At 30.8% G+C, this 18,082-nt stretch overlaps 2 protein-coding genes across 5 annotated transcripts; both read right to left on the bottom strand.

The window, feature by feature from the left end:
- Positions 1–397: 397 nt before the first annotated feature.
- On the bottom strand, positions 398–7,375 carry LOC110823955 (putative trehalose-phosphate phosphatase C). 2 transcript variants are annotated; one of them, XM_088210613.1, is made up of 10 exons: positions 7,155–7,375; positions 2,720–2,965; positions 2,443–2,583; positions 2,236–2,307; positions 1,966–2,094; positions 1,819–1,872; positions 1,622–1,723; positions 1,338–1,415; positions 1,082–1,222; positions 398–839 (listed from the first exon to the last, which is right to left on the bottom strand). In XM_088210613.1, the coding sequence occupies exons 2-10, from the start codon at positions 2,963–2,965 to the stop codon at positions 654–656; spliced, it is 1,149 nt and encodes a 382-aa protein (XP_088066739.1). In that variant the 5' UTR covers positions 7,155–7,375; the 3' UTR covers positions 398–653. The 2 variants fall into 2 exon arrangements, with proteins under 2 accessions (XP_088066739.1, XP_088066740.1); XM_088210614.1 differs by lacking the exon at positions 7,155–7,375 and adding an exon at positions 3,373–4,354.
- A 3,418-nt stretch (positions 7,376–10,793) lies between these two features.
- Positions 10,794–16,451, bottom strand: LOC110823946 (DnaJ heat shock amino-terminal domain protein). Of its 3 annotated transcripts, none has more exons than XM_088211264.1 (2): positions 16,292–16,451; positions 10,794–13,548 (listed from the first exon to the last, which is right to left on the bottom strand). In XM_088211264.1, exon 2 carries the CDS (start codon positions 13,404–13,406, stop codon positions 11,109–11,111), a length of 2,298 nt encoding a protein of 765 aa, XP_088067390.1. In that variant the 5' UTR covers positions 13,407–13,548; positions 16,292–16,451; the 3' UTR covers positions 10,794–11,108. The 3 variants fall into 3 exon arrangements, with proteins under 3 accessions (XP_088067390.1, XP_088067392.1, XP_088067391.1); XM_088211266.1 differs by having other exon boundaries at positions 10,794–13,442; positions 16,292–16,449; XM_088211265.1 differs by having other exon boundaries at positions 10,794–13,452; positions 16,292–16,449.
- Between the last annotated feature and the right edge of the window lie 1,631 nt (positions 16,452–18,082).

Below are 18,082 nucleotides of genomic sequence, written 5' to 3' on the forward strand. Positions count from 1 at the left end.
AGTTGGAGAACCTTTTTATCATGTAAATTTATTTTATTATTTTTTTAAAGATAAAAGTGAGTAGTAATATTAAAAAACGGCTAAGAAGATGAATCCATGTACAAAAGAAAGTATTTACAGATAAGTAAATATATCTATAATGTGACTAAGATCGTCAAAAGAGTTAAAAGATTACGACCAAAGATGATGGATCAAAGATTATTGTCTATCAAGTTTCTGTACAGAGATTTGACGGTAAATTTATTTGATCATATTTTATAGTTTTTGTTATCAAACATAAAATAATTACTTTTCCGAAAGATATTTACACATGTCTAAGCTTCCAAATATACATTTAAAATTAAAAAAGAAATTTCAAACACAAAGTACTGAAGTTCTACCAAGCAAATAATCTAAATTTAAATTACAATAATATTGATTTTACCAGTAAAGATAATACAAATTACAGAACAATAGTTCTTTACTTCCAAAAGTCACCTATATCTTAAAATAACTATAGGCCCTGAAAGCAAAGAACAACTAAGAACAAACACCTTCTTTTAAAGAAAAAGAAAAACATGGAGGAATCATATCCTCCTCCTTTTATACTTGTCATTTTCTAAAACTTTACACAAGTCCAAAACTATTTGAACTTCATTGGACTTCTTCTGACTTCAATCCTCTACAGCCCAGACCTGAGAAAGAGCCCTAAAAGAAGTAGAAGAAGATCTCCTCCATCTGGCTAATTTTAGCAAGAAGGATAGTACCTCTGAAGGGTCACGAAGAGAGTGGGAAGCTTCAGTTTCTTTTGCAACAGTAGATACAATGATTGGATACCCTTGTCCTCTGCTTTTTAGAGCCTGAAAACACAAATCACTGTTTGATCTTTTTCTGTGAACTTCAATTTTTGGGAGTGTGTTTATTGAAATATTAATATGGTAAAAGTTGATTTGTGTTTATAATATTTGTATTTAATTCTTAAATTAAAACGAAAACGCTCCAAAAAAAAAAAAAAAAAAAATTTATTCATATTCTTCTAGCAGCTATTAACTATATATATATATATATATATATATATATATAGAGATAAGGAAAAGATTACCTTGAATGCATCTTCGTCTGTTCGATCATCCCCAATGTAAATTGGGAGAACGTCAGAAGATTTGCTTAACCCTAAAGCATCCAGCAAGTACTCTAGGGCATGACCTTTGTTCCACTCAATGAATGGTCGTATTTCTATAACCTTGACTTGAAATTTAATTACAAAAAATAATTAATGAGGACGAAAAGTTGAAGTTCATAGATTTATATATATATATATATATATATAATCATTTGAAAAGCATGCATGATAATACCTTTATGCCCTCACGTGAGCAGAAATCTGGATAGCCCACCAGTACAGATTTCACCTTCTCCTCCAATAACCCATAATCCTACACATAACAAGACTTTTTATGGCAAGTAGTATAAATGCTCTGGAAGAATTAAGCAAAAAACAAAAGTTGAAAAGAATGGGATTACTGAGGGAATCAGTATTGATCTTTATAGTTCTCTGTGTCTGTGTGTGTGTGTGTATATGTTTACATATATATATATATATATATATATATAGAATAATGGGTAATCTGAAAATTATTACCTCTTCTCGGACATTTCTGAAGTGGACTGAAATGCAAAATCTGTTGTTCTCTACTTTGGCACCTTTTATTTTCCTAACATTTTCTTCCAGTGCTGCTTGCATCTGTTACAAACACACGAAGAATCGTCTTTACAAAATTTTAAAAACCAAAACCAGTGGATATATACATATATATATATATAATAATAATAACTTACCGATTGAATTGCAGGCAAAAATTCCTTGGCTGGTTGAAAAGGGACTTGATTTGCCTGCCATGGAGATTAAAAACTAAATAAATAATCAAATACTATTTAAACATTATTTATAATCATTATAAATGAGATTTAGCATTAATTAAATACCTTATTATCAATGGCTATGGTGCTGTACTTGCTAATATCAATAGACTTCGCCGCTCTCGGTGGCGACACTATGTCCATTCCATGACTCCCAGCATAATACACGTTGTTCAACTTCACAAATTCTTTAACCTGAATTTTTTTACAATTAACATTTAATTACTTAATTAATTAAGACGGCCTCGTAATAATTAGTGATAAATTGTATTAGAAATTAATAACTTAAAAGGAGAGATTTAAAAATTAAATTAGAAAAAAAAATAATAATATTACTTTCTCTCGGCTTCTGCCGCTGATAATAGCGGTTGGAAAATATTTTGCGACTTGACGCACCGCTGCACGCATCTGGATTTACATAATTAATAGAATATCAATTACAGATATTCTTGACGTATAAAAATGATACGCGATGCGTTTTAAACGTATATATATATATATGTATATATAATGTCTGTGAATATATGTAAAGAATATATTTACCTCATCAGACATGAAAGCTCGGTCAGGCTCATCTACAATTGGCGAGAGAGTCCCATCATAATCTAAGAACACCACCACTTTTTTCCCTTTCACTTCTTTCATCATCAGATCAAACGATCCCAAAGCAGACGGGTGTTCTCTCTGGAATTTTTAGAACAATATTTGGCAAGTATATTAGACACGTGTGTGTGTGTGTGTGTATATATATGCATACAAACACATTATACGTATATGTTCATAAATTGTGAAAATGGAAATAGAAATCATTAAAACCTACCACCCATGAGTCGTAAGTGGCATCTGAATAAGTAGGATTGACGACACTAGGAATATAATTCTGTAGATTTGGGAATGTTATTGTGTTTTCGGAGATTATGATTTCACCAATAATGTTATTGTTTTTCTGATCATCTTCAACCTTTGACTGATCTGAAATAGGCTGCACTTTTTGAGTAGTAATGGCGTGTGATCTCTGGAAACCCATTAGCTGGTTAAGCTTTGCCAAGTTTCTGATTATCATCATCTGTGCGCAATGAGTGAAAATTGAAAAGAAATTAATTAAACCAAAACATATATATATATATATACACACACACACACACACATATAGCTATCAATCATATTAGTTTTTCATACATTTTTACGTAGTTTTCATCAGAGAACCTTACCATGAATAAGACCCTTAAGGCCTACAATTTTTTTTTTTTTTTCAGAAGGAAGATAATTTTTATGAAACTTAAAAAAGTATATACACTACTCCGCCACGGATAGGCTAGATGCATTCCTCTACACACACACACACACACATATATATATATATACCCAGAAACACACATATATACAGTGTGTGTGTGTGTGTGTGTATAAATTGAAATGACATTAGGGAATTAAACGAGAAACAAAGACATCACAAGAGGCAAGAATACTCACATGAAATCAGAATGCAGGGAAGTGAGAATATCCGAGAAGCCTCCAATTAGATTCAAAACCTCAATACTTGAAAAATTCTCTCTCTCTACTCGTATACATGTAGATATATACATACATATATATATATGAAGGAAACTTTTCTGTAATTATCAAGCAGATCTCCCAAGAAAGTTTTTCTTTCCTTTTTTTTTTTTCTAAACAGTAATTAATTACGCGTGATCTTAATTGATTCTAATTTCCTTTTCTCTTTCTTTAATCAGTTCATCTAATCACCCAATTAAGATACATATTACAAAATTAATTGTTTGAGAAAGTTTGTTCCACCCATCCATATAAGAACTAATCTCCATCTACTAATTACATTCTTTTAAGTTAAATCTTATTAATTCCCTGAAACAATTGTTCTCTATTTTCAACAAAGAAAAAGTTAAATGTAAAGATAAAAAATATACTTGTCAAAGACAAGTACGTGCACGTGTAGAACACAAAGAATATCAAACAAAAAGTAGTAATAATATATATATATATATATATATATATATATATATATATCTGAATTTCAATGACTTGGACATAATCACGAAAGCTTGTCTCATCTTACTAAGGTTAACATCAGCTGAATCAGCGTGACTACAACATGTCCGGGGGTTTATTTCAGGGTGACAATCAAATAATTACTGGATCAAGAGAAGATCATAAAAGTTAATGTATTAGCTTCACAAGGTCGGCATCCACTCACACACATATATATATATGTATATATAATTACAGAAACACACCTATATGGATATATATATATATATATGTATGTAAGGAGATATCTATGTATGATCTAATTCATCCATCAACTCCTATCAACTCAATTATAATCTACATGTATGTAATCAATGATTATAAAAGCAAAACAAAATGTAGATACTCTTAATCGACAATTTTAAAATTATGAAAATGAAAAAGAGAGCTATTATTATTTTTATGGCTACGCATTTCTATATGCGTGTATATATATAATCACAAACATATAAAGATCCACAGATTTAGCAAACCGATGTGCTGCCGCTGCCCTACCAAAACAAGCTAACTCGTTTTTAGTGGACAATCAAACTTTTTAATTATTTATTAGAAAAAAAGGGAGCACACAGATTGTCCAATGCACACGCATGCACAAATTTATTAAAAAAAAAAAAAACAAAAGGGAACATTTGCGACGGTAATTTTCTTTTGCGACACTATCGAAATCGCCGGTAATTTTTATCAACCGAGATAGTTTTTCCACCCTTTTTAAATGAAGAATTCCATAAATTTAACTAAACAAAAGGAAGAAGAAAACGCCCTAATTCCGTAATTAGGGCTTCATCTTCTTTTCACGGAGCCGCTACCTCTACTTCATCTCGCCTGCTTCCTCAGCAGCAGAGATTCTTCTTGCTTTATCATCACCGACTGTGTCAATCACAGCTGCCACTTGGCGGAACTTGTCGCGGGGTTGCGCAATGTACGCCGTTGTGTTACTTTTTCGAAGTGCCATCATTACCGGCAGTTTTAATCATTCGCCACGAAAAGTAAACCGCCGGTAATTCTCTTTTGTAGTGTATATAATATTCCCCACACACTAGGGAAAAAACAGTAAATTTCTTGCACGTGTGAAACGCGACCACGTGTGTCATTTGAAACAAAGAAATTTTAACTTCTACTTTATTTGGTAAGCTAATAAAGCAAACGAATAAAAATATAGAACCCTTTATGACTTTAGAACTTAATGTCCGAACAAAAAAGAAAATATATATATATATATGAAAAAGACAATCTAGACTTTGTAAGATGTACACGTCTAAACGTGGGTTCGACTTTAACTAGATACGACGAAAATGATGTTGTCTGAATCTACGTGGAACTGAATTTTTTTATTAGGGAAACCAGAGTCAAGACAATAACTTGAATCCGTAGTTAAATTTTTTTAAAAAATAAATAAATTAGTATTTTTACGTTGTAAATAAATAATTTTCATATTGCTAATAATGCATCGAAACTATTGATTATTAATTAATTAAGTATTTAAAGTAAACCATTTGAAGTAGACTAGGCAGAAGTTTAAAATGAGTTTAATTAATGATACTTCTACGGACATATATACATATATATATATATATATATTATAAATATAATTACTTTTTAGTTGTTTACTTACAATAAACCTTGGGTTAATCATGGTTATCGATTGATTAATTGTCTAAATTAAGGCTCAAGTAGCTTTATCATGATTCAGCTCATAGTAAAACAGGTGGCCCATAATTAATCTTGTATCTACATGCATGTTGCATATATATGTGTATATAGATAGAGAATATATATATTTATATATATAGTAAACACGTTCTTTAAATTAATATATATGTATGTATGTATGTATGTATGTTGATTATGTGTGTACGTGAAGATTTCAGAGAAGTAATAATTAGGTTTTAAAAAATAAAATTTTTTATGTCACATCACACATGCATGTGATCCAACATAATGACTCGCTTGAAAATTCTGCAAAAAAGAAAAGTTCTAATGATACAATAGATCATCAATATACAACTATATATATATATATATATATATATCATATTCGATACATTTACGTCCTATAAAATATCAGCCACACACATATATATATATATATACACACACACACACACCACTATCTATATATATATATATATATCAACAGCTTATGCCTTACTTTTTGTTTTAATTTAGTGAATTAGCATAACTAAACATTCTGGCTATTTGAAGTTGGTTTTCAAAAGGTCGGGCTTTTCAAGTTTAAAGCCGTTTATTTACGTTAAACTCCGTTATCTTCCGTGAAAGCGACATCTTTCCCCTTCCTCCCTTGTGCCTCCTCGCCAAATGCCACGGACGTGTAACGGTCGTAGAAGCTGGCTTGCCTCCGAAGAATCTTAGCCGTACAAGTGGCAGATCCAGTCACAGTCATAACACGTGTCATCCATCGTGGGGCTTAATAAAAACCGGGTTTGTTGAAACTTGAAATCCCCATATCTTCCAAAAAAAAAAAGCACAGACAACGATGTACCACGTAACGTATGAGCACGTTGGGTCAGATGGACTCCAAGGACAGTCAACTCTACGGTCTGGAAAGTGACACGTGTACGGTCAGATGGGAACCGTTGTCGAAAACCGGTGACTTTCTTCCCTGTTGCCTGTTGGGGCAAGAAACCGACGCTAACCGCTTTTTTGTTTTCTTTTTCGCAGTACTTTGGTCGGAAAAATTAATTTCTTTTTTCATTTTTTTAAATTACGACTAAATGAAACCGGAGTTCTGATAAGAACACCCATGAAAAAATATGATGTCTGTGCACCCAAAAAAAAATATATGTATATATATATATATAATGTTGAAATATATCTATAGCGGCTAAATGAGCAGATAGATCAGATCAAGTGATAAAAATCTGTCGGTTAATTTAGCACGTTGTGATTATCAGTAGAAACCTAGAAACGGTTGCTCCCCTATTTGAAGACGAAAAACCAGAGAAAACTTATTTTTCAGTAACTTGAATATATATCACGCGATCATCCGCAATACAGCTTGAAAGTCAAATTTAGCTAAAAATATGAAGGATATCACAGGAAATCAACATATATGTCAGTGTTTGAAGAGTGAGATAGTGCATATATATGGAAGATTGAGCTTATGTATACACACACACACACACACGCACGCACGCACGAACAGACATATATACAGAAGTGTAAAAGGCGAAAGGAAGAGATCAGCTTACCTCGAAAGCTTGACGAATGATCAGCTATGTCTTCTGGTTTCTGGAACGATTTAGATGTGTATATTTATGTATAATACACAGTATCTATCTATCTATATATATATATATATGCAATCTGATATGATAGCAAGTGAAAAGGAGAAAAAGCTGAAGGAGTTTTTACAGAGAGAGAATGGAGGTGAGTCGTTGATGATGAAAAGAAAAGGGAGTTTATTTATAAGGGGAAATTTTGGAAGTATGCTCAACGTTCTTCGTTCATTGCATTAAAACTTTCCTGGCTACAGCTATATATAATTACCAAAATACCCTTACGTGTATATAAGTAATTACTTAATAACTTCGAAATTTTGAATTTTGTATTTAAAAAAAAAATTATGAATTTTATATGTGTATAATTACTCAAATACCCCTGCATATAATTAAATAATTAAACTTCTTAATTTAATTTTTAAAATTACGGTGTGAGTAATTTAAAAAAGGTTCAAAAATATATTATTTTATTATATTTTGGAAAAGTTTGTGCTCAGTTTCATTTAAAAATAATATTTATCAGAGCTCCTGCTCATTATGTTAATTTATTCTACTGACACGTAAACAGATGTCTATACATATATATATATATATATATATATTTGGTTCTATACGTATTTTACAAGTAAACACAGTTGAATTACTTATGTAGCGGATTTGTTAAAACCTGGGTTATTTTATAGATATATTATAAATTATCATTTATAATATTTAATTTAGTAAATTTAATAATTTAATTTAATAATATATTAATAAATTTATATATATTTTCAATAATAATTAAAAACTTAATTATTTTTATAAATAAATTATAAATTAACATAGAACGATTCATAATATTTGATTCAATAAAATTCGAAGCTGCAAATAATTAAATTAAATTAAATTTTAACGAGTTTATTATATTTTTTTAAATTTAATCTTATTTTTTTATTACTAAATAGAGAGTGTATTTTTAAAAAATAAAATAAAATCTATTAAAAATTGTAGTAATAAGTTTATTTTAGAAGTGGTGATTACAACAAAATATACTTCAATTGTAATTGTTATTAAATAATTACGTGAAATTATGAAAATAGATACTATATATTCATATACTAATATATACATATATATATATATATACGTATGTATGTATATGAATTTTGATAATAATAGAGTCATTATCATAGATGAAAAAATTAATTTCAAGATTACAATATCATTTGATAAGAAAAATGTTGGATTAGAAGTAAACGGTTTTAAACCCAAAAAACCAACATCTTTCGTATACATGAATATTATAATTTAATTATAATATAAAGAATAAATATTCAATAATAACAAATAATAGTACACTTGAAAAAATAAATTTAAAAAGTATAAATAAATCTCGTACTAAATTAAATAGAATAAATACGTAAGAGTACATGAATATATGGTAAAAAACTTATTTTTACTACTGACGGGTTAAGAAGAAATAAATTAAGCGCATATGTGATATGGGACTACAACCGCTTTTTATATTGTCGAATTTTGTTATTTTTTATTTTGTTCGTTATGAAACGAGAAATTATAAATATAGTATATGTACATGTTACAAACTCATACTTAAATTTAAATCTGATGCATTAAGCCTCAATCGTTTAACTTAATTGATCACTTTTAAACAAACTTTATAATTAATAGTCTGTTACGCACACTGAATCCCATATTAAATTCACTTATAGATAAAAAAATCTAAAGGTACAACTTAAATTAAAATCATAATTTCTTGTAAAGAAATAAACTTGCTAATAGTTGAGATAAATAATAGTTGATAATAAATACAAAGTTTTGAAATGATCTAAAGAAAGAACTGAGAAAATAAACTAATTTTAAAAATTAAAAAACTCAATTATCATATATATATATATATATATATATATATTCGTGTAATTTGGGGTGTGATTTATGACTCTTATTTTCTTCACTATAAAAATAATTAATAACAATTTTGGAAAAAAAAAATTATTTGATTTGACCAGATTTTTAAAAAAAAAGGAATATCCAGGAAACTTCCTTAGCCATATATTTTAATTTTTGAATTAATTATAATACTCTCCATATTACATAGACTTTGAACCATTATGTATTCCCTACCAACTTTACACGAAATTGTACCAAAAAATTTCCATTGAGAAACGACCGACTATGGATTAAACTAAATTGATTTAATATATAGATATAATGCATATAAACTATATATCATATATAAATAATATGCTAAAATCCAAAATTAAAAAGAATAAAAACTTTGGCTAATTTTTCGGTTCTTCAATATTTTAAAAAATTTAATTTTTAAAGTATGCGCAATCAACACAAATTATAATTAAAAATAATAATAATATAGAATTTTACGTAGTTCAACAGTGTGCTTATATTTACGAGTAAGACCAGTAAAAAAAAATATTCTACTATGATCAAAATAAACTATATATAATCTATAAATAATATGCTAAAATTCAAAATTAAAAAAAAAATAAAAACTTTTGCTAATTTTTCAGTTCTTTGATATTTAAAAAAAAAAATTAATCTTTAAAAAATGCGCAATCAACACAAATTATAAGTAAAAAAAAAAATAATACAGAATTTTACGTAGTTCAACAGTGTGCCTATATTTACGAGTAAGACCAGTAAAAAATATATTTTACTATGATCAAAATAAACTATATATAATATATAAATAATATGCTAAAATCCAAAATTAAAAAGAATAAAAACTTTTGCTAATTTTTTGGTTCTTTGATATTTTAAAAAAAATTAATCTTTAAAGCATGCACAATCAATACAAATTAAAAGTAGAAAAAAAATAATACAGAATTTTACGTAGTTTAACAGTGTACCTATATTTACAGGTAAGACCAGTAAAAAAAGTATTATACTATGATCAAAATAAACTATATAATATATATATATAAGATAATTACTTAATTAATTATAAAGAAATTAACATGCCGAAGCACATGTATGATGATGCCGTGGTTCTTTCGTTGAATTTGTTGCAGGTTCTAACTTCAGATTCGGTGCTGTAGTACTCTGTATAATCTTTTATTCAATTCAATGTATGTGGTAACATATGAATTTTCTTTTTTAGAGTAAAATATAAAAATCTTATTCAGAATTCGAATCTTTCCCTAAGAAATGTTTGAAGTAATTAATAAATTGTATATTATAAGCCATTTAATTTTCGACCCACATGCTGCCGGTCCAGAAAATTTAATTCCAAAAAATTTCAAGAAGCATGTTTTAGTCTAATGAAAACAAAGAATTTTCTTGACAAGGATATATATATATATATATATACATATGTGTGTACACTTTACAATTTCTTATAAACAAAGACTTGTAAAGTTGCAGACTCTTGGTTTCTTCCAAGTCAAAACCTGTGGGAAAAAGAAACAAGTTAAAAGGCATATTTATTAAAAGTAACCGACAGATTTGTTTTCTTTGGTAGCTTCCTTGAAAACTTCGTAACACGACACAGCATTTTACCAAGTATCATCTCAAGAAAATCTGCCAATTCACATACCGCAGGGACGGTTCCATGATGTCCCAAGAAAATCTGCATGCGCGGTGACAGTGATACAGTTTAAAAAACAATTCATGTTTCCCAACTTTCTTTTCCGGTATGGTTATCCACGAGCTTTTTATGCATAGTTTCGACTGTGCAACAAAGGACTTATACATCAATAAAATCCAGAAACAAAAAGAGGTCATGCATCGCTCTAGATCCAGTTATGGCACAAAAGAACGATTCTACAATTTGGATCAGGCTACCAATATAAAAAAAAACTCAATCACCTGAAATTGGTGTAACTTAGCAGTCGGGTGTATCCTAACTTCTCGGTTTTCCAGCCTCTCAATAAATCAGTTCTCTCCGTTTCTGTAGTGCAGCTTGCCCCGTTATCTATCACCAGAGGCCTCTTTGTCTTTCTTGTTTTCCTCTACCCTCTCTACCTTCATGGCTTCAGGAGGATTAGCGACCTTCTCATCTTCTTTTGATACTGGAGTTACTTCCTCAGCTTTTCTGTTCTCTCCTGCCAATGTCTCCTTGGCCTCCGTGACCACCTGAAGTAGTTCCAAAGGGGTTGCAGCTGGGTCTAACTCCCGGAATCCTGCTGGAGCATTTGGTGCTTCTTTGCCGGTAAGCACGTAATTAGGAACCTGGTGTGAGAATCGAAACATTTCTCCCTTGGGAATTCTCCTAACTTCGTTGGAGTCAATGCACTTACGGAACACTGTCCTGAGACCAGCAACCTTAACTAGCAGACTGACAGTCACACCTTCTTCCTCATTATAGTCATCGAGCACCTCCACCATGTCGTATTTATGAATCACCTCATCTGGAGTATGCTCATCCCAATCAGAGGACCAGTTTCTGTAAAGAGCCCAGACATCCCCCTTTCTAGGATATATGCGAATAACCCCGCGTGAACCCTTCATCCATTGAACTTTGTGAGAGAAAGAATTCAATGTTTCAGTGATTTCATGTCTGCCACACCTGAAATCCCCACAAGTTTTGGAGAAACCAGAACCTACCCAATCTAGAGGGCCCAACTCAGTGTTACTTCTTGAGTTAAGCCAACTAATCTTCATTTTAAATGGTTTCAAAGAGATTACCTTGTGGATTCGAGCATAGTAACGAGGCATCCCATCATCATCATCATAGGCAGCCCAGACTTGATCATCTGCAAAGGAATTTTCAGCTCTATCCAGATCAAAATTGTGAAAATCAGGATCAGGAACATTGATTGACAGTGGTTCATCTGAATCATCAGCAACTGAGACAGGGCAGGAGTTCTTGTCCTGGTATTCTTTACCAGCAACAGCTGATCCACCACGCTCATATATGCTTCTATGTCCTCTTTTCTCTCTATCTCGTGGCTTTTCCTTCTCCTTATTTGTAGCCCTGACTTCAGTTACTGAACTCCCTTTGAGATTCTTCAAAATAGCATCTCGAGCCTTCTTTATCAACATATCACGAATTTCAAGTGGTGACAAGTCTCTCTCAATTTTGGGCTTATTATAGAAGCCGGAAAACCCAAAGTTACTTGCTGCATCAAACTTACCCCTTCCAGATTCATATGAGCTTCCCGGGCCAGTTCCAGTTCCCATTGACATTTGATTTGTCATGCTGCCTACATATCCATTAACACGAATATCCTCACCTCGTCTTTTCTTAAAAGCCCTATTTGCTTTAAGAGCAGAGCTTCCTGCTCTCTTAGAGGCATCCCACTCCGAAGTAGCCCGTGCTTCCTCAAGTTCTCTTTTCACCTTCTCATGTGCTTGCTGAACCACACTTGCCGCTTGAGCAGCAGTGGAAGGTGACGCAGATGTGCCATTAACACCACCCGATCTGGAAAAAGAACCCCATTGGAAGTTCATATTATTAGATGAATGAGGACCTGCAGAATCTCTTCTTGGATTAAATGTTTTTCTACCTGCAGAATGATGCCCTGAATTCTGATGCTGTTGGTTAGAAGACCAATTGGATGCCTTCAAAACATTTGGTGGTGGAGCTCTCTCCAAAGCTAAGAAGGCCTCATGACAATTAGGGCAAAGTAGAGTGTGATTGAGATAAATTCTGAGATACTCATACTGTGTCTTGCATCCATTGCAAATAGTCCAAAAAGTTGAAGGTTTTTGATGTAATGGAGAAGAAAATGAGGCCGGATCTCCCTGAAGATTACCATTGCTAGCCCGAACTTTCGAAGTTGTTGTATTTGTTGAATTGTGAAAGCCATTTGCAGACGGTGCCTGTGATGAGACCCCACTTTGGGTTGCAAACTTTTGCTGAACGGCCCCTGAACCCCTCTTCTGGTTATAATTTAATCTCTTAGCCTTATCCGACAACAAACTCCAAGCCTCGGAAACCAACTTAAATGCACCATCTGCACCTCTTGATTTGTTTTTGTCAGGGTGAAGTATCAAAGCCAACTTTCTGTATTGTCTCCTTACTGTCTCCTCATCAGCCAGGGGGTTCACACCAAGTACACCATACCAATCCGCTTCCCCATTAATTTTCTTCTCTGCAGAGATGTGAACATCAATAATTGTCAACATTTGCGAGAGACCATCAAGCTGAGGATACAAATTCTGAGCCTTCAAAGTAAACTTTCTTGCACCAGTATAATCCTTTTCAGTAATCTTTCTTTCAGCGATTTCCTTAGCCCTAACTGCCTCATCCTTATTGCATTCCATAACTACCCCAGGTGTTTTGATATGCTTCTTGCTCACCTAGTTACAGCTATATGCATCAACAAAGTTGCAAGAAGTAACCAAAATAAAGTCAAAGCTTTTCCACACCTTGGAAAACAAGAATTTAACCTTCAATGGTCGACATCTGATTAAAGAGAAAATATTTGTAAACACTATAGTCAGAAAATCAATCAATGCACCAGAATATTTGTTAATCGAATAACCGAAAGATCTATTAGTTCAATCATCATGGAGGAATTCTCATCTCAACCTTAGAATTCACCAAAAGCAAGCCATATTTCAAACAGAACTTTTGGCACAGACCTAATGTTTCTTTGCCAACTAGAATCAACAATAGGGAACATCTTTTACTTAAGTGGAAGAAAATAAGTATGACATTCATCTAAATTTAAGCAAAAATATCAATGCTAGCAGCAACATGAAGAAATATCCAATCAAAAAAAATCTCAACCAAAAATGATATTTTAACTACACCAGTCCAGTTCACAAAGAAAAAAAAACTACACTAGCTCAAAATTAGAAGCCTTTCACCATATATATTTGTGCCTAATTTAGAAATTAGATTTTCAAATTCCATCAACAAACAACAAACCAATTACCATTAACAAACCCATGCATATTTGTGCCTGATATAGAAAAATAGGTTTTCTAAATAATCAATTAACCAGATTAACACTGTCTATATAAAGCACAAATCTTTTTAAGACAGCAAGTAATAGGAAAAGGGCGAGAGTGGAATGCAGCCCAGGGTACAAATGAATATCAAGTGTACCAGGGGAAAACAATCTTAAAGAAGATACTTTGCAAGTTCTAACAGGAAATAGCAGTGATTATAAAGTAGGTTTTTGTGAGTAGACTTGAAGTAAAAGAAAATGGTTACGACAACTAGCCAAATTCTGGACAGATAGAGATTACAAGGTGATATTCATTAGTTGACATATACTTAACTATTTTTTGCCTGTTAAATTAATGTATACTTATCGTTCTTGCTGCTATGAGAAAACTAAATCATGGATACAGCTAAAACAAGTTCCAAACATATGTTTCCTTCAGAACAGATAGGAATCTTAAGGACCCGGGATATCTGTCTGCCAGCAAAATGAAATGTGGAAACTGTCCACACATTGTACCCTCTATGCTTTTATTTCTGAAAACATGCGTTCGCATTTTTTCTAGTCCTTATGACAGTTGTTAATTATCAGACAATTTCTGAATCCCATCCAAGTATGAGCATTGGGCATGCAAATATCAACAAGGAATCACAATGTTCCAATTTTTAAATAAAGTGAATAACAACTGAATTTTTCACTTCATGGCTTTCAGACATAAAGTGAATAAGAACATTCGTGAGCTGTAGCTTTTCCCCAGCACAAAACCATGCATTTTTTTACTGCCAAAGCTTATGATACATGTATAGGAAACCCTTGGAAACTCATGCCAGACACTAGAAATGCCAGAAAAAGAAGCCACATGGAGACGAGATCATGCACTCTTTGGTGAAATGCCATGCAAATACTGCATTTTCAAATTAACTAATTTAAACTTTGAAGTGCTCATAATTGCCTACGCCAAAAATTCTAAGGGCGTCATCAACAAATTTAAAAGACTAGGTAAAAGTCGAAAAGATTCACATGTATATATATAACTAGAAAGAATAAAAGGTAAGTTCAAAAGACACTTGAATGCCTTACAAGTTTTGACTCTACAAAGTTGTTACCTAGGTGAAAATAACTAAATCCAGGAAGGCTAGAATCCCACTTTTATAAGAAGAGCTATTTTCAGCCACAACAGACTGTTTTCTTATCTTCGACTATCAACAGTGGGAATTGAATGGGACGATGAATTCTTTAGAATCAAAATAAGACACTTGAAACAAAAGAGAGAAGAACAACGATTGGTGACGGTACCAGAATTCCCAAACAAAATCATTTATCAACAATTTTCCTTCCACAGTTAAAGGTGTTAAATTAAAATGCTGGGAATACCAATCCACAAAAACTTTTAACACTTTATTGACCTCTGGTAATCACAACAACAAAATAAAAAGGCAATATTGTCATCCTCATTTGCTCGAGAACATTAATGGAAACTGAACGAATAAAGTTTTTGCGCCTTCAAATGCAATAATTAATACTTGAGCATGGACATTAGGACATTGTACATGCACAATAGCTGTAATCCTTAAATCCCTGCCAAAATTTTGCACTTGTCCCTTCTCTTATCATAATTTTCTAAAAGCTAAATATCCATTTGAGGTACCAAAAAAAAAAACTCATGCTACCCTCTTAACAGCAAAGAGCATTCATGTAAAGCTCCATCTATACGGAAAGGGAATGATTTAAAAATTTATAACAGTTCAAAATACTCATAAGGTCCGATCTTCGGTAGATATGAGTTAGAGACTACTACACAACACGAAAATTACCTCAATTAACCTCACAACGAAAAAAAAATAAAAAAAAAAAAATCAAATGTATTCGTTTATGAGCAACCGTAGACACCGTACAGCGTATACACGCAATGCAGAAATTCAAACCCGATTTCATCGTCTTCTTCCTGCAAAACCTAACGAGGAAACACCTAAGCCACATTAAACCCCTCTAATCCCCCCCCACCAACTTATACAAATATAGTTTCAAACTACTCGAAAAGAAACCACGCTAAAGGAGGGAATCGAACTCTTAAGGTCAGTCATGGATCTACAGTAAACGACGAATCAACGAACTCTCAACGGTCAAAATTCAACATCATGAATCCCATTACTCGGGTAAGAACTGAAACCCTAGATTCCATAATATTCACGGACAATGTAAATTAAAAATGCCATCCTAAATGGATATAACAAAATTAAAACTGCGTGCCGTTACCTATTTCAGAGAAAGTCTCTCCAGGGACGACGGAAATTTGAATCTGGTACAACACAATCAATCAGGAGGTACACTGTGACTCATTTTGTCAAACCCCTGAGAAACCTACGAGAATTTTTTTTTTTTGAAGAACCGAAAATTATGACCGAAAAATAAATTTTCTTTTTTTTTAAAAAAAAAAAAGGAAAAATAAAAGTAAGTATTAAGTTTGATTTATTAACTCTTTTTTTTTTTTTCTTAACCCAAATGCTCCCTTTTTTTATAATGTAAAACTTAACTGTGGTTAATATTTAACTCTTGTACTGAGTTTGGAGTAGTATCCCAAATGTATTTTATGTTAAAATTTTATTAAAATAAAATAAAATAATGAGAAAATAGATGGGTGATTATTATATATTTATTCAGCATAATTTTCACTCTTTTTGTAATTATATATATACACACACATATATATATTATTGTTTATGTATACAAACAATTTAAAGTGAGGTTCTGTTTTTAAAGTTGGTTTGTAAGTATATAACATTCTGAATTATGCACTAATTTGTTCAATAACAATGTTTTGTAATACATCAAATATTATACATAATATATATATATGATTGTTTTAGTAAAAAATTGAATTTATATATCTAGATACGAAGTAAGTTATATAGCATTTGTTATTAGTTCTTATTAATTTACGATTTACGTAATTTACTAAATAATATTTATTTATAACCGTATAATTTATCATTTTGTGGTGTATTATGAATTAACAGATGTTGACTTATAATGTTGAATGAAACTTACTTATAACGAAATCAAGTGACTTTAAAGTTCGTGGAGCCACTACTAATAAGTTTTGGAAATTACGAAAAAAATTAAAGTTCGTGTTGGTCATGGGTTGAGAACGGGAATTAATTAATGTTCTTATTATTTTTTTTTTACGTGCGATATTATATTATCACTTATCAAACAAATACAGAACATACTAATATTTTAATGCTTTATCATAAAATATTACAAGCCAAGTATCTAATAATTAACAAATATCAAACCACAAGATTATTTAGTCATTACATACATTTTTTAAAATTTAAAATAAACTATTGTCTATATTATAATCTATTATTTTAATAATTTGAATTAATCTCACTCATATTTTTAATTACCAAGGTGTAAAATATAAATAATAAAAATATAGAATTTGAATTAACTATTAATATTATATTAATATTTCAATTTAATGTGGTCACAATCATTTTTGCTTCACTTTGAAAAATAGCTTGAGAGAAACATGATTTATTTTTAATAAATAAATAAAGATTTTTTTATCAGCTTTTGAATTAAATTTAATTTTAGTTTGTAAAATTACAATATTTTTTTAAAAATATAGCAATTTTAATTACTTTTAGTGACATTTTTAATTAAATTTAGGTGTATTTATATACTAATAAGGGAGCATACAAATACAAATTTATAAATTTCAATATATAAATAAAATATTACATAATAATAATAATAATAATTTTTTGTAAAACTCAAGTTAAATATTGTATTTTTTTATAGCAAAAATGAATATTTAGGAGGAAAAAAATGAATTATAATAATGACGTAAAAATTTATTTTAACCAGTAAATAAATTTTCTTCATATAAAATTATTTAAATTTTATTTGTAATTTTACAATTATTTATTCACAAACAATATGATAGTTGAAAATAAAAATAATATTTAAAATTTTTTGAAGTTAATAATATTTGGGCCCAAGTTTCTTATTCTTTTACATTCGATGTTGGGCCGGGCCCAT

This window comes from Carica papaya, chromosome 9 (assembly GCF_054855325.1).
Source record: "Carica papaya isolate Zhongbai chromosome 9, ASM5485532v1, whole genome shotgun sequence".
In the NCBI taxonomy this organism is placed as follows: domain Eukaryota; kingdom Viridiplantae; phylum Streptophyta; class Magnoliopsida; order Brassicales; family Caricaceae; genus Carica; species Carica papaya.